At 34.5% G+C, this 20,772-nt stretch overlaps 1 protein-coding gene across 1 annotated transcript in view; it reads right to left on the bottom strand.

Moving 5' to 3' along the window:
* TTLL5 (tubulin tyrosine ligase like 5) overlaps positions 1–20,772 on the bottom strand; it is a 318,095-nt gene that overhangs the window by 190,150 nt on the left and 107,173 nt on the right. The window contains exons 16-17 of the mRNA XM_044664952.1: positions 13,172–13,263; positions 6,296–6,358 (exon numbers count right to left, since the gene is read on the bottom strand). Coding sequence (XP_044520887.1) covers positions 6,296–6,358; positions 13,172–13,263 — 155 coding nt within the window. The remainder of the gene's footprint in view (positions 1–6,295; positions 6,359–13,171; positions 13,264–20,772) is intronic.

Raw genomic sequence — 20,772 nt, 5'->3', positions numbered from 1 at the left:
AGGACACCTGAGATACAAATGGAAGTATTTTGAAATCAGTCTAAATTGAGGATGAGAGCAGAAAATAAATGAAGGAACTTTTTAATCCTGTCCCAAGCCAACTTCACAATAGGTTGTGACAAAACAATGGGTAGATTCATTCATTCACTCATTCATTCATTTGACATTAATTTAGCACCTACTGTATAAAAAGACACTTGGCTAAGAGGCCATAAATTTAGAATAAACACCTATCCCTCTGTCATTTCAGTAAGAAAGCAAACTATTTATTTGAATAAACTGACTACTCAAATCATACAAAATGGATCCTATAGCCAGCCATATATAGACAGAAATTAAAATCTAAACTAAATTTAAAAACTTAAAATCTATAATTCCTTGTCCTGGAAACACAGATGCATTCCTCCCTCCAAATTAGTATTTTCCAGATTTTTATATGTGAGTTGGATTTAAAATTTAGTATCTTTCCAATGAGAAGTGAATTTGATGTTAGGATGAAATTCTTTGGTTACCTTTAAAGAAGAAATGTCTAACTCTTAATTCCCTATCACATCAATCAGTCAGCTCCTTCTGCAATTCTGCCTGCATTACCCAGAAAATCTCAGTAGTAAGAAAAAGACCCTTCTTTTAGAAAAGCTCTCAGTATACCAGTATAACCGCAACCACAAACTTCTAAATGAAACCTTTTGTACAGTGGATTCTCAGAGATTGAATAATTGGTTATAAATGATAGTTATGAAATTTCCTTTTCTAGAGATATTTTAAAAGTCTTGATAACCAAAGCTATCTTAGACAAATGAACACATCTTCCTAAACAGATAACAATGGAGAAAATGTATAAAATAAACTCCTGCCCCATTGTATTTTTAATTCGTATTATGTGTAACCAAATTTGTCATTTATTTCAGCATAGAAGAATAAGGTTTTTACAAACTTTGAAGAGTGTCATGTACACACTGGTTCATGATAAATGATTATGATTTTGAATACAGGTAACATTACATTACATCTTTAAATCACTGAGGATCTTAACTGATGGCAACATAATGCACTAACAAATGAGGTAGTATGTTATAGTAGGATAATCTCTATATTTGTAGTGAGAGAACCTAGTATAAATCCTGGCGCTCCTACTTAGTACCTGTATCACCTTGGGAAAATGATTTTGCCTCCCTCTGTAAAATAAGGGGAGTATGACCCTTGAGATCTTTTGTAGCCCTAAAACCTCACTCATGAAATAGATAATAATATGTGAGAAGGTATTTTGTAGACTGTAAAACACAGAAATACAAACTTATTATATATTTTAAAATACTATATATTAGAAACTGGCTAGCCTAAAAAATTATCCCCCCACAACTTTTGTTGTCATTTATATTGATGATTTCACTGGCGTAGCTCAGTGGTTTCAAATTCAAATAGAAACAGCTTTTTCGGGGTGCATGACTCAGAAAAACACAAATTAACATTATCTATGTTGTACTGTATTTTTACTTTTTTAATAAACATTTCCCAATGACATTTAAATCTGGCTGGAGGTATCCTGCAGCAGAATGTGACCCCTTTGGTGTAGGTGGCACCTGATGAAAAGACTCCAATGGAAATAATCCCGTTCTACTACTTATATAGCTGTGGAAAATTACTTGGTGTACTAAATGGGTCAAGTGACTTTCCCACAGTCACAAAGCCAATACATGATGGAGGCAGGTTTGAAGCACAGGTCTTCTTGACTGATTTCAACATTAGTTTCTCTAACTATTATGCCATTCTCTATCTATTATGTGGCTTTTCTTTTTAAAATTTTGCCCAAACAGAAAGAATTATTATGTAACAGTCAGAATCTAGGATTAAGAGCTAGAAAAATTTATTAATTCACTCTGACTTTGATAGTGGGTCAAATCATACTCATTATATTCCTGTTTCTTCATTAATCAAGTGACAATAAGTCCATTTTACTTCTTGCCAAGAAAGATTTAAAAATATGTTTGTAAAGGATTTGGTATAGCAAACCTCCCATGAAATGAAATGTAGCATTTAAAGTACGTTGTAAGCCACAAAGTACTACTTAAATATCACTATTATTATTGTAATAAATGAATTTCTCTCTCCTTAAAAGTATAGAGTATATTTGGCATAGAGTCTAAAGAAAGGGCCTTGGAGACTGGAAATCCTGGGGATAAGTTGATATGTATTGAGCATGTGACTCTGGACAGTTCAGTTCCCTTCTAAGTGATCCAGGCAACTTCTTAAGTATGTAAGTTACAGAGAAGGTACCAATGTGCATTGGGAGAGGGGATTTTCTCATAGGGAGTGCCTTAGGCCAACCAAAGTACAGGTTTATTATAGTCTGATAACCTCTAATCCAATGGGGATGAATGAATTTGGTGTACCTGTAAATTGGACTGAAATTCTATGGCTGTTCTCAAGAAGAACTGGCCAATTCCCTATCACTAAAATCAAAGTCAGATTTTTCTGCAATTTTAACAGCATAACCCAGAACAACATCTCCATTCAATAATCAGAAAAAGACTCACTTTGGCCAGTTTCTCAATAGTTTATTATAGAGAAAACTGCAAGCCTTCAAATAAAAGCTTTTGGACAATTAATTCTCAGAGCTATGAAAAGGACAGCCTCATAAAGGTGGTTAAAGAAACTCCTTTTTAGAACTATAGTCCTCTTCCCCACCACCACCAAAAAAAGGCATAAAACAAAAGAGCTACATAGGTATATAACTACTTTTCTAATAGCCAAAAACCTCCCCTTTGCCATGAGGCTTTGGTCTCAATGCTTTATTTTTCTGGTTAGGCTCTTCATCTAGATCAAGATTCTTCTAGGAATTATGTCTTTAAATAAACATGTCTTAATAGCACATATATAGGATTACAAAAGAAACAAATCATGTCAAAAATAGTTATCATGATTTTAAAATAAATGTACCAAATTCACAGATGCCAGATTAAGAACTCCTGATCTAGATAAATCCTTCCCCAAGTTTTCCTAAACCATCGAAATCCTCTACCAACAATATACAGACCTGGGAGCATAGCTTTTTGGAACATTTTCAGCTCTGCACACTTCTAATTCTCTGGAACAAACCTCAAGTAGCACTATGTCAAGATGCAGAAAGGCCAGATTAACAAACCACTGGATTCCATTACAAAAATAAATTCTGAGTGAACAGCAGTCTCTAGTTCCCACTCTAGATCTCTTTCTGAAACAGCCAAGCAAGAATAGTTAGTAGCAGCAGCTGAAAAATTTTGCCTATAGCTCTATATGGAAAAACTCAACTGTTTTTGTAAAAGAGATACCAGAACAGGCCACAGGCAGAAACAAATTGGTAATGCTATCAATCTGGACCAAGCTGTAAAATGTTCTTTAAGGTAACAAAACTATTGCATTCTGTGCTCAATCTCTACATAGTCACACAATCGCCCATACAGTCTCAACTTTTCCAAACCACTTACCGTGGCCTCCCTACCAAGAGGTTTCTTCTCGAGTTTCCCCTACAGGAGTAGAGAGGACAACTGGTTAATGGGCAACAATATGCATGCATATGCATCCTTTCTCTTTCTCTCTCTCTCTCTCTTTCTCACACACATATATACACACACAGTTTTTTTGGTGCTTTTTCTTTAAAACAAGGTGCCAGCTTTCCTGTAGCAATTTCATTTATTGCAGTTCCTCAGCATAGGAGCTAGGTCAGGGAGAGAAGTTCTCTCTAGGGAGAAAATACATAAAGGTGAGAAACTTTTTTTACAAATCATGGATTTGGAGGCCTATGACCCCAAAGGGACTTTTCTAAAGATGCTTACAAAAAAAGCAAAGCAGGAAGAACAAATGAGCTAAGAGGATATTCTAGTTCCTGGTAAAGTCAAATGACTACTACTCATTAGTTTTGAAAAGGGATAAGCATAAAGAACTTCTTTATTTTATAACCAAAGATAGATATGAGGGCTATGATGACACTCAATTCCTAATAATCCTGTGAAAATAACTAGCTTTTTACATCCCTAAATACATAAAACGGTTTTCATACATTAGGCAATTCTCCTAAATCACTGTTTTTCTCTGCAAGTATTCTCTTGCATCTACTAGATGGTTTTCTCCTCTTACTATTCCTAATAAATTCACATCCATTATGTACGATACAAGCTATAGTTTGAGCCTGAAAGTAGGAAAGATCTCTCTGGGTAATACAGCCCAGATTCTCTGTCAAGTTGTACGGCAAGAAGCCCAGGAATGTCAACCTAATACAAAACATGTCCCTAATCCTAGCTCCAAAGAATCCAAAAAAGACTCACCACACTAGCATCAGCTCTATATAAATTGTCAAGGCATTTGTAATCCTCATTTTAGGAAACTGGTTAATTTTTATAAAACTGATTACAAATAAATTACCATAAAACTAAGCTTATTCAGAATGCAATCAGAAGCCCTTATAATTTAGGGAAATCTTGGGATAAATCTTTTTTATAAAACAAAGATTCACCCTTTAATTTATCAGTTTTACAAACTGTTTTTATCATCAATGAATATCATTTAGGAAAGGAGGTATTCCATATTAAGTAAATTTCTTAACTTAGACAAAACTTTTTATTATGAAAATTTTTGATGGAAAGTTTTCTAAACTCGAACACTTGCACTGTCTCAAACAGCTAGGTGATACTTTAAATGAGAATGCTATGCACGAAGGCAGGAAGATCTAAGTTACAATCCTTCCTCACACTTATTAACTGTGTGATCCTGGGCAAATCACTTAATCTCTGTCAGTTTCTCATGTGAAAGACAGGAATAATAGTAGCATAGGCCTCCCAAGGTTGTGATGTTATTTATAAAATGCTTTGTATATTTTAAAGTGCTATATTAATGCTATAGCGATTATTATTTTAAAATTACTATTTAGAATATGATTCAGCTTTTTTTGGATGACTCCCAAATATCTCTACCAAAAAGTGTTTGCTGCTATGATAAATAGTTTTAAGATCCTTAGATCCCTAAGAAGTTGAATTCCCAGATGGAATTTAACAGAGATAAAATGTGAAGTCCCACACATGGATTCAAAAAGCAACTTCATAAGCTGGGAATAAAGGAAACACCAGCAGATTTGGGAATAAGATCTGGAGGCAAGGGCAGTTAGCAGACTAAAAGGTCTAGGAATCAGAAGTAAAACATCAGGAAAAGTTTCATTGTGCTTTATACTAGTCAAACACCTGCACTCTACCCTTGTCCAAATCCAGAGGATTGTATTAGCTTCTGGGCACCACATTTTAGAAAAGATGTTGGCAAGTTGGAACATGTCAACAGAAGAGAGATCAAGATGGCAAAACTGGAAGGGAGGGGAAGGTGGATCATGCCATGTGAGGATCAGTTATAATATTTTATCCTAATATTTACAATTGAGATTATTTAGCCACCTGGAGAAGATAATTTAGCAGGAACATGATACCTTTTTTCGAGTATTTGAAGGTCAATCATGTAAAAGGGAGGTGAAATGTTTTCTGACCAGAGGGTAGAAATACAAACAGTGGATAGAAATTTAAGAGAGGAAAATCAGGTTTCCTATAAGGAAAAAAATTTGTAATGATTAGGGCTATTCCCAAAGGGCATAAGCCACTTCAGGAGAGATTCCCCTTCTGGAAATCTTCAAGGAGAGGTTAGAAGATAACTACTACTAGCTCTACATGAGGTATTTCTATTCAAGAAGAAGTTAACTTAGATGTCTTCTAAAATCCCTTCCAAATCTGAGATTATGTGATTCTTATGTCTATTTTCTATAGTTATTCTATTTATAAACTCCTGTCATGCAATGAGTTACCATTTTTTCAGTTGTAAGTATATATATATATATATATATATTTCCTTTCTTCTAATATGCTGCTTCTTAATCTGTTAAAAGCTAGAAAATTTTTTAAATTAAGCTTGTTTAAAGGCTCTGTTTAAAAGATCTCTGAGTGAGATCTCATGGGTTTTGTTCTCATGAATGTCCATGGAGCTCATAGTTCATGGATTTGTGATATCCACTTTGCCTCATATAGATATCTTTTTTTTTCTTGCTTCATTTTGATTCTTGGTCATGTTGTAGAGCTGAGATTTTCAAATGAATGACGTCAAGTGAAGTGTTTTCATTTCAGATTTGCTTAAATAAAGGCACACTTTTATTTATATACTGCCCCCTTCCACCAAGAAATTAGCAACATAATTTCTATAAAGCCATTTTCTTTGTCTTTCATTTACTTCCTTCTCACAATGTGATCCATTCCAGTATTTTACGCTATAAAAATCAGCAAATCCCCACCTGTCCTGGAAGAGACGTGTGGCCAGCATATAGTTCATTGAGGTCTTGTGCTCTAGGTAGGACCTGAAAAACAGAGAAAGGACTAGTTATATCTTCAGTTTAGTTCAAGAGAAGATTGATGCAAAAATAAAACTGATTCAAATCCCCAGTTGGTATGTAATTTGCAGATTATTTTTCTTAAAAATAAAAGGAAGTAGCAATTACATAAATTCAATTGTTAGCAGAGTAAGAAGATTCAAGAAATTGTAGGATGATACTGGGGAAATAGAAACAAAAATATACTTCACAATTACAATTAAAATTTTCAAATGGAAGAGGAATAGAACATTTTCTCCAGAAAAGGGTCTTTATTTAGGTTCATACCTTCTAGGGTCTGGTGGTTGCAATCTGAAGTTCTCATTTAGAAGGGCCATGTAGGCACAGATTTTGGCATGTGAACACTCAAAGTTATGTTACCTAATAATGAGATAAGTCTATTGCTATAATTTTGAGATTTCAGCATTCAAAATAATGCCTTACTAGTTGAAAGTTGCTAATTAGAAATTCAAAAAAGAAAACAATTTTACAAATGTTGATAAAGCATGTATAGGGCAACTGGCATACAAAGATGATGGATGAGGAGGCAGAGAAGGAAAGAAACGGAGGCGAGGAAGAGATAGGGAAAAAGCAAGAATTTATTATGGGCTTACTAAGTGCCAGGCATTGGGCTAAGCACTGAAGATATAAATATAAGCAAGAGAGATGAAAACATAGTCTCTTTCTTTTTTAACTTTTGCTTTCTTTGTTTTTTAAATAAAATTTTAAAGATATTTTATTTTCTCAATTACATGTAATAACAATTTTCAACATACATCTTATAATTTCCTAAAATTTTAAGATCCAAGTTGTCTCCCTCCTAGAAATGGAAAGCAATTTGATGTGAGTTATACATTTATTATCATGGAAAACATACTTCCATTTTGGTCATTGTTATAAGAGAATACTCATATAAAACCAAAACCCCAAATAAAAAACAAAGTAATATGAAAAATTGTATGCTTTGATCTGTATTCCAACTCCAACAGCTCTTTTTCAGGAGGTAGATAGCATTCTTTGTCATAAGTCCCTCAGAATTGTCCTGAATCATTGTATTGCTGAGAGAAGCTATGCCCATAGTCTCTTTCTTAAAAAAAAAAATTACAATATACTGGGAAGATGTCATGTATACAAGTTATACATATATGTATAAACACATATACATATACATATATATAGAATATATGTAGTATATGTGCACATATATAATGAGAAGATAAGTCATATATACAAGTAAAATAGAAGTCAGAATATGATTAAGTTCATAAGAGAGCTCAGAGATATTTCTGGAAGTCTTTATGAGAAGGGTAGATGGTATTTGAGCTGGCTCTTGGAAAAATGAGAAGGATTTCAACATGCAGAGCTCTATGTATGTGGCTAGGTAAGCTGGAGTCAAGTTTCACATTATCTATATAGCATTGGGTAACCCTTAAAGTGCTCTATAAATGTGAATAATTCTTACTGGCATATAATTTACTGTAAGACACAAGATGAATAAATGAGAGTATTGGGCCTTGAACCCAAATCTCCTGACTCCCAGACCCATGCACTTCTTCTTAAAGCATGCTCCCTACCTTCCCCAGTCTCCATCCTCCCATGCTTACAATCAAAGGTCAGATTCCCTGAGAGATGACATCTGTAGTTTTCCTTCACTTGGGGATCCCTATGCCAGGCACCATAAACCTCATCCCTCTCATCCCCTCGTGAAATAAACTGAGATATCTAACTGGGGAGACAACATTGTGAAACCATGAAGGTTAATTAAGTCTAAAAATTGTACTCTGCTTAGAAAAATGTCCCTGTCCTATGACTAACAAACAACTATTTCTTATTCCTTCAATTTCTGTGATTAAGAACTGCCATTTGCTTAGTTAGGTAGAAAATCCTTTTCCCCTGCTAATCTCAACAAATTTAACTCAATTTGAACAAACATATTAAGCAGGGCACTGGAGATACAAAGACAAAATGGAAATATCTGTCCTCGATGAAATTACATTACAGGAGATAAGGTAGCATGTAATATGTTCAGAATAAAGTAAATACAAAACAGGGGCAGCTAGGTGGTTCTTTGGATAAGGAGCCAGGCCTGGAGATGAGAGGTCCTGGGTTCAAATCTGACCTCAGACATTTCCTAATTGTGTGACCCAGGATAAGTTGCTTAACCCCAACTGCCTAGCTTACTACTGCTCTTACTGCCCTTCTGCCTTGGAAATGATATTTAGCATGGATTCTAAGATAGAAGGTAAGGATTCTTTTAAAAAGATAAATCTAAAACAATGCAAAGTAATTTTAAGAGGGGAAGAATACAACTTAGGGAAAATCAGTAAAGACTTCTAGTAGATCTCATTTGAGTTCTGTTTTGAAGAAAGATGCAAGTGAGAAAGTTCATTTCAGTGTTGGGAAATCCATCTGCAGTAAGGCATGGGAAAGGGGCAGCTAGGTGGCGCAGTAGATTAAGGGTAGGCCTGGATTTGGGAAGATATGGGTTCAATATGGCCTCAGACACTTCCTACCTGTGTGACTCTGGGCAAGTCTCTTAACCTTACTTGCCTATCCTTTACCACTTACACCTTACCATAATTACAGAGCTGATACTAAGACAGAAGGTAAGAGTTCTTTTAAAAAAAAAAAAAAAAAGATAAGGCAAGGGTGTATAAGAGAAACAGCAAGCAGGCCGGGTTTACTGTAAGGGAGAGTTCCTCTTCCTACTCTCTTCCCTATCCCCCTTATTAACCTGCTCCATATGATATGAATACTCACTTGCCATGCCCCATGCTCATCTCTGTTCACATTATTTTCATCTTCTAGTAATCAGAGAAATTAAAATTTTTCCTAAAGATTTTATAATCTTTACTACCCTCTCTAATACTGGTAGTTCCTTCTCTTATATCCATTTGGGACCCAGGAGGATTTAGCATGCTATTTATTCCCTAATATGACTAATATGACTCTCTTTGAGGCTACCATTTAGACATCACTCTCCACCTCTGAAATTCAATGAATTTGATTATATAGGCCTGTCCAGAGCCTTTCTACCACCTATTGACCCCTTTCCCCACTGAGTTCAGTATCTGACTCATAGTATTCCTTCTCTACTTCAAGACTTCCTATTATTCCAATATCCATGTTGATAATCCTTTAAAAACTCTGCCTACCAGTTCATCATCCATAATTCTCATGCTATCTATGATTAGAGAAGGAAATTTTATTTTCCTCTTCTGCTTCTTTTATGAAGCCCTATTACTCCTAAGTCTGGTTTTTTTTTTGTCTGAACAGAAATTAATTGGTTATTGAATTGTATTAACTTCAACAGCTAATTCTTCAGTTCATCCCTGTCCACCATTGCCCTTGCTCAGGTCTCACTTTCCTCACTTCCTAATGGTTAAGCAGTTTAACAAGGCGCTATCTATTTTTTAATACCTAGTTCCCTTGTTTTTTTGTTATTCAAAACTCTGATAATCAAAAATCTTGAGTCACGCCCATATTCACCTTTTCTGAATCCTTCTATTCTAGAGTCACTGAAATAGGCAGGAAAGCTACACATCATGCTGACTATGCAGACCCACTATAAATTCATTACTTAATTTCAGTCAGGGTCCAGCCCCTCCTTTTTATTCATTTCTAATAGAGTCCTATTCACACTCCCTGAAAGTTTGTTCTAAACCTTTTCTTGCCTCCTCAAGTGCCCAGTTCTAACCTTTCCTTTTCCTACTCAAATGACCTCAAATCCTACTTTATTGAGAAGACTGAAGTTATCATTTAATCTTTTGTATTACATGCCTCGGTCTTTCTAAATATCTATCCACTGTGTGTATTTTACTAATCTTAAAAGAATTTCTTGTCAAGGCTTATTTTTCCACTTGTACTCATAATCCTATCCCTTCTAGTTTTTCTCCTAAACCCCATCCATCATCCACCTTTCTCTCATTTTTTATGTCTCCCTAACAACTGTTTCCTTCCTCCCTAAGGTTCTCCAATCCGGTTATTCCTTAAGCTACTTGTCTTACTGCTCTCCTGCCTTTTACCTCTTTGACTGCTAAACTCCTTAAGAGAGTAATCTATACTGATTCTACTTCCAATCCACTATTCTACTAAAACTGCTCACTTTAAAACCATCAATGACTTAAGAATTGAAAAATCTGATAGCCTTTTCAAAATCTTCAGCCCTTCTCTAGCATCTCTTTTTGGACTCTCTCACTTCCTTTGCTATATAGTCTTCCTCTTCAACCCAATCCCTGCCTTCCATACTTGGAGTTTTTAATAGAAATGTTGCTTTCACCTCAAACACCTGGTCCTTCCTCAGTTTTCTCAACTTTATTCTACCTCAGCCATACAAAGATGGATGGTCATGCTCTTGATATCATTAACATTCATAATTGACTTCCATGATTCGGAAATCTCTCTTTTGGAACATAAGATCTTATCCTTTCATCTTTCTCTGCCTCTCTCCTCTTTAATCTATTGTTCATATTTCTCTGAATAATGACTTGTCGCTACATCACTACCTTCTTTGTCCATATCCCTTATTCTGACTTCAACTTCCTTTTTTCACAACCTTGACTTGGTAGATACACAGCTCAACTTTATACTGTCTTATACTCTAATTCCTTGCCCCTGTCTTTTCTTAATTCCACTCATGCCTTGCTAAGTCCCAACCCTTAATTACTCTCATAATTTGCCTTCTTTGACCCCAAGTGCTGCTGAACACCACTATAGGAAGTCAAAATCATGCTGATTAAGCCCACTATAAATTCATATTATCTCATCTCAGCTAGATCCTCTCTGCTATATGGAAATTCTTTTACTCTCCTCTGACTTTCTACTGAACTTGTCATAGCCCTCTCCTTTTCTCAAGCCACCTACATTATTGGTTCTCCCTTCAGTCTTGGCATAAGAATGCTTCATACTTTATAATAACCTCATTAGTTGTGAGTTTCTCCTTCTTTCTGATTCTATAATTCGTTTCTCCTTAGCAGTCATTCACTTTCTCCTCCTCCTTTTACTCCAGTTTCTGATGAAAAAAATAGTAGTTTTTCTTGCAAGGCCAAACCCAACTATGCTTTTTTTCCCCCCATCTCCTCCCAAATCTCTTCTTCTGAGGGCCTAAACCTTCCATTATTCTTTGCCTCTTTCTAATTTTCATTCATTTTTTTATTCACTGGCTCCTTCCTTGTGGTATTTAATGATTCCTGATAGTAATTTAGGAGCGAAAAATATAGAGGTCTGTATCTGAGCAAGATAAGGCAAAAGCTGGTTTATCAAAGTCCAGGGTGATTACAGGGATGGAATAAATTTTTCATCTGGGGAGGAGGCACAGATGATGACCCAAGTGGAGATCACATAGTACAGAGGTAGATGGGGAGTGCTACGGAGGCCTGGACCTTGGCAAAAAGCTGGATAGGAGGATGGTAGCAGATATTAAAAGTATTGGGTGTCACTAAATCCCACCCCATCCATTAGACTCTAATTATCTAATCTTTGTGTCTCCTTAAGTACTTAACATATTTGTTTAGCTTCTAATAGATGCTAATAAAGGGTTGTGGTTTTTTTATGTGAATTTATTTGATCAAATTACTTTGAATCCCAAAGTTATAAGGCACATAGTTGACAATGCCTATTAACTGAATGACTGAAACAAAAAATGAATTCTTGGAAAAGTACACTAAGCCACACATTTCAAAATGTCAAAAATGTAAAAAAAAAAAATCCTAATATACTAAAATTTCTAATTCAGAATAGCCAAGCATTGCCTCTCTTCTTAATTCTCAGGTCTTCTGGAATGTATATCAATGAAACACATACTGTATAAGATGAAAGAATGGCTTATTTCTTTGAGAAGCTTACCAGTTTTGTATTCTTTCTTTCTTTTTAATCCTTATCTTCTGGCTTAGAATTGATACTAAGTATTGGTTCCAAGGCATTAGAATGGTAAGAGCTGGATAACAGGGATTAAGTGACTTTTGGAGGGTCATATGGCTAGGAAGTATCTGAGGCTAGATTTGAACCCAGGACTTTCCATTTCCAGGGCTGGTTCTTTATCCACTGAGCCATCTAACTTCCCCAGTCCTGTATTCTTTCAAGTTCAAAGAATCATGTCATGAAAGAACCTATGAGTTGGAAGGAATCTTACAAATTAATCTAGTTTAATCCTTTCATTTTATAAATTAAGGAAGTACCTTATAGGGGAGAAATGATTTGTCTAAGGCTACACAAGCAGTAATAATAACTCATATTTACATAGTACTTTAAGGTCTACAAAAAGTCTCACAACAACTCTGTAAACTCCATTTGTAAGATAAACATTACTGTCTGCATTTTACAAATGCCACCTAAAGGCTCTGTGATGTTAAGTGATTTCCCTAGGATGATAAAAACTAACAAATGTCTGAGGAAGGATTCAAATCCAGGTCTTCTTACTCCCAGGCCAGGGTTCTATCCATCATATAACATACTGTCTCTGCATTAAGTAGCAGAGGCATTCTGGATTCTAATTGGAAATTAAGTCAATTGCGGGCAGCTGGGTGGCTCAGTAGATTGAGAGCCAGGACTAGAGACGGGAGGTCCTAGGTTCAAATCTAACCTCAGATACTTCCCAGCTGTGTGACCCTGGGCAAGTCACTTAACCCCCATTGCCTAACCTTTACCACTCTTCCGCCTTAGAACCAATTGATTCTGTACACTGTATTGATTCTAAGACAGAAGGTAAGGGTTATTTGGGAGGGGAAAAAAAGGAAAGGAAAAAAAAAGAAATTAAGTCAGTTGACTTGCACTTATTTCCCATTCCTAAGATTGTCACCTCACCCATAAACATCCCATGTTTCCGATGTAGGAAATATGCGAATAAATCCCCCTCTACGATCATTTTCTTCTTTTACCCGCCGTAAAACTTTGATCTAGATTAAGGGGAAAAAAAAGTCACATCAAACCACTACTGATGATAAACATTAGGATACATACTACAATAGATAGTAATAGCTGAGGTTAGAGCCCACAGATATAAGATAGAGGGGATGAATCCTAGTCATAGATTCACTTTTCAAGAGAAGTTTTCTCCACCTTCATTGTCTTTTTCAAAATTATGAGAAGGGGAAGGGAACAAGCATTTATTAAGAGCCTACTATGTGCTAGTTACTGCTTTATGAATAGTATCTCATTTGATCCTCAAGACAATCCTGTGAGATAGTTGATATAATAATCCCCATTTTACATTTAAGAAAACTGAGGCAGAATGAGGTTAAAGTGAGTTGCCCAGGGTCACATGGCTAGAAAGTATCTGAAACTGGATTTTAACTCTGGTGGTATTGATTGGTTTAGTGCTCTATCCACTGCACTCAAACCCCCCAATATAACAACAACAACAACAAACAAACAATTTAGAATAAAATATATTTAAATTAATAACAACCTTTCTGCTCTATGTCCCCTTCTCATCTCGTTTGTCCATTTACATCTGTATAAATATGAAGTTTTTTGTATAGTCATATTTAATGAATATGTGGCTGCTGTTCTAGTTCAGATGTCTTCACTCTGCATTATTTATTCTTTCCAAATATATTTATATCCCCTCTATTTGCCATTTGAAATAAAACAATACTATTCCATGGCATTGATATACCAAAATGTGCTCAGCAAATCCTCAGTTACTAGAAATATGGCTATTTCTAGGTTTTTAAATAATAATAAAGATATGAATGTTTTTGTAGAGTTTTTCTTTTCAGTCATATTGAAAGGATATATTAAAGGTCATAATAAAATTTACATCACTCATTCTGTACTGTCAGATGCCTCTACAAAAAGATGCCACAAATTCATGATTCCACCACCTAAGTACTACACCCTACAAAAACACATTTCATCACTTTTACTTTTGTCAGTCTGATGAGTGTGACATTATATTTTAAAGTTGTTTTAAACTGCTCTTTTATCATTGAAATGGTTGAACTTTTCCGGATTGAAATTCAAAAACAATGCTCCCTCTTTCACAAATGTTCCTTTAACCATTTATCCACTGAGGACTAAGTATTTCCTTTTAAAAAATTTGTCTCAGTTCCTTGTAAATTCCATATGTAAGACTTTTTACCACATATTATATTTACCATAAAAATACCTTCATTTGGTTCTTTTTCTTTTTTTTGTTATTATTTTGTTATTATTTTGCCATTTTAAAATGTTAACAGAATTAAATCAATCCACTTGCAACCTAATTTCTTTCATTTGTGTAATAAAAGGTGATCTTGTCATCATAACAGATTAAATATATAGTTCCTTTCTTCTTTTGAAAGTTGTTCATTTCATTGATCAAATTAGAATTTGTAGCAGTAGGTGAAATGAGGTATAGATCTGGATTTGGTTTTCACCTCATTACTTTCAAATTCTCCTAATGATTTTTATTTAATTCCTCTTTTTAATGTTTAGGATACTTGCACTTACCAGACACCAATCTTTCATAGGCTCTTTGTTTACTTCTGGAATATCTATTCTGGTCTCCTTGTTTACTGCTTCACAACCCCAACCTCCACCCCTTTAATCTAGTATCAAATGGCTTGAGGAATATTACTTTAAAATATTTTCTGAAATCTGGCAGGGGGATTTCTCTGTCAACTTTTCTTTCCTGATTGCCCTTGATATTCTTACTCATTAATATTTCCATAAAAATTTGTTATTGTTTTATCCACTTCTATAAGGTAATACACTGGTATTGTAAAGATTCTTTAAACTGATTTTAGAAATATTTACACACTGTCATTCTAGCAATAATTCTAGCAATGGATAGCATCCAGTTGTTCAATTCTTGCTTATATCTGCCAAAAAACATTTGGAGATTTTCTTATAAAGGCTTTCTGTGTGCCGTGGAAGTTAAATACACAGATATTTTATTTTATCATCAGTACTGCAAATTCAATTTTTACCAAGTCTTTAACTTTACTACCAGTATATTAGGGGCAGCAAGGTTGCACAATGGACAGAGCACCGAGCCTGGAGTCAGGAGAACCCGGGTTCCAATCTGGTCTCAGACACTTCCGAGCTATATGACCCAGGTCAAGTCACTTAATGCCCATTTGCCTAGCCCTTACTACATTTCTGCCTTGGAACTAACATCACTTCTAAGACAGAAGGTAGGGTATGAAAAAAAAATACCATATTAGAATATGAATGCTTTTCTGTACTTTATCTTATGGCCTACTAAATAGTTAAACTCAATTACTATCAGTTAACTTTTTGTTATTCAGTCTCTTAGATTTTCTCTTAGATGTATATTTTAACCTCCTTATTACCAGTTACCAATAGTCTCTCTGATTTCTTTTTTAAGCTTCATTCCTTTTTCTACAACTATATTAACTACAAGTGGTAGACATATAAATAGTCCTGTTTTCCAGAGGCAATTCTAACATACCTCTCCATTGCATGATATGGTGGCTCTTGTTTTCAAGTAGATACATTTCATCATTCTTCCATATACTTTAAAATTGTTTGTATCATGAATGGCCACATTTTCTCTGAAGCTTTTATGGCTTTTTTGTTTTTATTTTCTGGCATTTTTATTAATATAATCATATAATTTTATTATTCATATTATTGATATCAATTATCTTCCTAATATTGAAATATCTTTGCATTGTGATAATATTATTACTAATTACTAATATGCTATATAAAGCTGTAGATAGTTTTAAGATATATTCTGATTTATTCTATTTTTTAGTTTTGTCTATATCTAAGTAAAAATATATTTTTGTTTGTATTAATGTGAATGGTCAAATTTTTTTCCAGTTCTGTCTTTAACAGATTTTTAGTCAAAACTATATTTACCTGATTACATACTATTATTATCTAAATTTAGAAATAGTGTAAAAAGCATAAATTTATTCTTTGAAAGGTTGGAAAAATTCACTTGTAAATCTAAAATGAAAGTAGGATTTTTTGTGTCTGAATAACATGATCAGTTTTTGCAAATATTTCTAAAAACATATTTTCTTGCTTTCCTACATTTTTATATTAAACTTTCTTTGTATTGATTAAATTAAATTTGATAACCAATCAGGTCAAAGTCATATCTTTATTTTTTCAATTTATTTTATTTTCTTAACAGGGTTATGAGGATTCAAATTATTTTTGGTTTTTTACCCAATTCTTCTTGTAAATCTATAAGTTGTTTTGTGTTTTTTTTGTAGGGGGAAGGAAATTTAATTTCTCTTGTATTTTGAATATAGGGAATTGCTAAATTTTTATTTCTGATCATTACTTTTACCAGGGCAGGTAGGTGGCACAGTGAATAGTACTGGGTCTGCAATCGGGGAAACATCTTCCTGAGTTCAAATCTGGACTCAGGTATTCACTAACTATGTGACCTGGGCAAGTCACCTAACCCTGTTTGCCTCAGTTTCCTCATCTGTAAAATGAGAGGAAGAAGGAAAAGGCAAACCACTCCAATATCTTTGCTAAGAAAATGCTACAGAGGGTCACAGAGTCAGATATGACTGAAATGATTGAAAAGTACATTCCCTTTACCATGGATAATATCCTTGTTTTCGTTCCAAAGTTTCTCTTCTCAATCTTCTCTCACTTTCTCCTAATTCATTCTCTCAGCAAAGTATTTCATCTTTTATGCTGTTGTGAAAATTGAGGACATTCACCATGGGCTCACTCTTCTCCTCTTCTTTTCATCTCAAAAGCCCTTCTTATCACCCCCCAATATCTTGTCCTTTCCCCCAGTTTCTGACAATGAAATGAGATGGCCCTTCTCCTTATCAAGTCCAAACCTTCTACATGGGTACTTGATTCTGTCCTCTCTTGTCTTCTCCAGCAGAGACTGCTCTCTAATCTTTAATCTCTCTCTATACACAGGTTTTTTTCTAGTGACTTCTATGCCCAGTTTGCCTCTTTGCTTTAAAAAAAGTTGCAGTAGACGCTACCATTTCATTGATCTATGGATCTACATATCGCTTCCTTTTCTCAGCTCAAGTCTTAGAAAAGGCTGACTATATTTCTTGTTCTACTTCTTCAGCCCTTTAGAATTGGCCTTCCAACCTCATCACTCAATGGAAACTATTCTTTTCAAAGATACTAAGGATCTATTTGCTGAATCAAAATGATTTTTTTTCTTTCTCAGTTCTCATCCTTCTTGACCTATCTGCTGTATGTTTCTGACTGTGTCAACAATCTTTTCCTCCACCATACTTTACTACTCAGCATTTTGGCTCTCTTTTGGTTCTCATCCTACTTGTTTCACCATTCCTTCTTAGAAGCTTTTGTTCATTCATGATACATATCATGTATACGCGATACATCCCCTCACAGTAGATGTACCCCACAGTTATTCAATTTGGGGCCCTCTTTTCTTCTCCTTTTTTCTCACCTATGGGTTAAATTATCACATCTATGCAGATGACTCTCAGATCATCACCCATTTTCTATTAGACCTTTCTAACTGGATGTCCCATTGGCAGCTCAAACTCAAAATGTTCAAAATAGAATTATCTTTTTTCTCTTGACTAAATTTCCCTATTTTTGTCAGTCTCATCACTGCTCAGGTGCATAATCTTGGCCTCATCCTCAACTCCTTATTCTCCCTCAATCTATATATTTGATCAGTTAGCAAATCTTATCATTTCTATGTCCACGACATCTCTCACATCTGAATCTTTTTCTCTACCAACATAGCCACAACACTAGTTCTGCCACTTGCTTCTTCCTAAATGGTCACCCTACTTCAAGTCTCTCTCTACTTCAATCCACCTGTCACATAAATGTGAAACTGATTTCCCTTAAATACATCACTTTCCAGTTACTCCCTAATACCTTTAGGATAAAATATAAATGTATACATATATTGATATACTTATATATCAAGGTATCTAAAATCTCTTCCTTTCCCACACACTTCAGTTTAGTCAACCTAATCTACTTGTTCTGTCTATACAACTTTCCATCTAAGGTTTCTGTTCCTTTTATATTGACTGCTTCCCATGTCTGGGATATACTTCTCCCCTATTTCTAATTTACTTTGTATTGGTTGCTTCCTCTGGCCGGGATATGTTCCTTCCTCACCTATCCCTAATTTTCTTCAAGATGCAGGTTATGTGTCTCCTTCTATTCAATGCCTTTCCTGATATAACAAGTGCTTTCTCTCACTATCAAAATTTTACTATGACATAGATTTAATATATATCTAATATTCATTTTACATGATTTAAATTTAAATTTATCTATGAATAGGTCTCTGTCTCTCCTGATTGGATTGAGTCCCTTTGGAGATTAAATTAGGGCAGTTAGTTGGCTCAGTGAATAAAACATGAGGCCTGGAGTCAGGAAATCCTGGGTTCAAATCTAGATTCAAGGCATAAGCTGAGTAACCCTGGGAAAGTCACTTGTTTGCCTCAGTATTCTCACCTATAAAATGGTGATCATAATAGCATCTACCTCAAGTAGCTTTTGTGAAGATCAAATGAGACAATATTTGTAAAGTTTCACACAGTGCCTAGCAGGCACTTCATAAATGTGTATTTTCTTCCCATTCTGAGAGAAAAGACTTTCTTTTTTGTGTTTGTTTGCCAGCACCTGGCATACTGCCTGGCATATAATAGATACTAATAAATGTTTGTTGATTAATACTTTTAATTAATTATAAGAGTTGAGAACTATGGCTCAGTTTTTTCCTCCATTATATATGTTATTCCATTACATATTTTACACTAGTCTTTCCATTATAATCTGCCAAAATTTTATGCATCAAATATGTCTCTGTAAATAGTGTAGGCAATATACTGTTGGATTCTGAATTGTTTGTCTTTAATCCATTCCATAATCCTTTTTTTCCCCAGGAGAATTTAGTTGATTTGTACTTAATGTCCTATTGTAAAATATGGCTTTTAGTTAACTTTGGGGGGGGGCAATATTTGTTATTCATGTTAGGGAATGGAAACTTTATTATCTTACGATAGTTCTGTAATTCCATAAAATTCTACTATATTGTCTTTTCAAGGGACAGCCTTGATTCTGGGTTTTCAAAGGCTATACCAACAACCAGAAAGGCTTTGAGCATGGGTCCAGGTACAGACTCTTTATCTGCCTTTAAGTCCAGTCTAGCTAAGGTTGGAAAGTCTCGATACCAGTTGACCCTACAGTGATGAATATGGAATCCTACTTCTGAATCTTACTAATGCAATCTGCATTTGTAAAGGAAGTACTAATACCACCAAAATCACAGGTGAGTCAAGTATTAAAGTGTTCCTATAATAAAACCTAACATTATTTCCTGTATTTTATGCACATTCATCTTTCAGTTTCCTAAAATTTTATATCCATTGCTATCCTTTGGGATCACCAGCTCCTTTTATTTTCTCCATATGCATTTCATGATGTTTTTTAAAAAATTACTTTAAAAATTATTTCTGCAGTGTATGTGTATTTCGTAAGTCTTTTCTCCTTTTTTAAACTTCTAATTTTATTCCATATCTCCCTTATTTTTCACTCTGTATATGCCTAAAGGTTCTTTAACATGTTTTTTCTGAGTAGAAAATTGTTGAGTTTTTATCCAACTCTAATTTTTTATTGGGAAATATATTTATTTAGGGTTAAAATTCTTGTTTGTTTTTTCTTTCATTAACTTGGTATATCAATCAATTAATAAACATTTATCAAGAGCCTACTATGTTCCAAACAATGCACTAAGAGCTGACTATATATATGTGTATACATGCAAATGAACACACACATATAATAGTTCAAAAGTCTTAGTTTAGTTTTGGGCTTTAAATGTGTATGTTTGCGTGTGTTAAGATTAGGATAGAGACAGGAATAGGAACTGAATCTATAACAGTGTAGGAACTTCCTTGACATTTTATCTGCAGTTTAATAGTTTTAGTTTAGTATATTTTTCCTAGTATAAGATAGTAGTATGGGTTTCTTTTGCTTATGCTAAATGTGAACCAGTTCTTCTTTTCCCAACTTGCCCTTTCTCTTGTCAACCTGTATAACCCTGAATTCTTTAGGTCTACTATTACTCTTATTCTCTTTTGTGTTATAGTTTGTTTTATGCTTTCTTTTCTCAGATAAGAATTCAGTATCTGGTCCTCATGTCCCCTCTCCTAATCTAGTCTTCTAGCTTACGATGGTAAGTTGTAATTTCCCTAAGAACTGTTGTTTTTCTATTTTCATCACTGTCTTTCTTATTCCTTTCTCCCTGTATCAAGATGTATTGAAATCTAGGAATTCTTTCTATATAGTATTCTCACTAGTTCTGGGAAATCTTTACAATAATTTCCTGAAGGAAAATTAGTAGTTTCTTTTCCTGGTTGATGTGTTCAAATACTATCATGACTATGAAGTTTACCTAAATCTGTCTGATTTTTTTCCTGTTATCGATCAATGATTTTAATTTTTTCCCTTCTGTTTAAAATTTT

The sequence above is a fragment of the Gracilinanus agilis genome, chromosome 2 (genome assembly GCF_016433145.1).
Source record: "Gracilinanus agilis isolate LMUSP501 chromosome 2, AgileGrace, whole genome shotgun sequence".
NCBI classification, from domain to species: domain Eukaryota; kingdom Metazoa; phylum Chordata; class Mammalia; order Didelphimorphia; family Didelphidae; genus Gracilinanus; species Gracilinanus agilis.
Note: the sequence above shows the minus strand (reverse complement) of the source record. Positions and strands in the feature narration are given on the sequence as shown.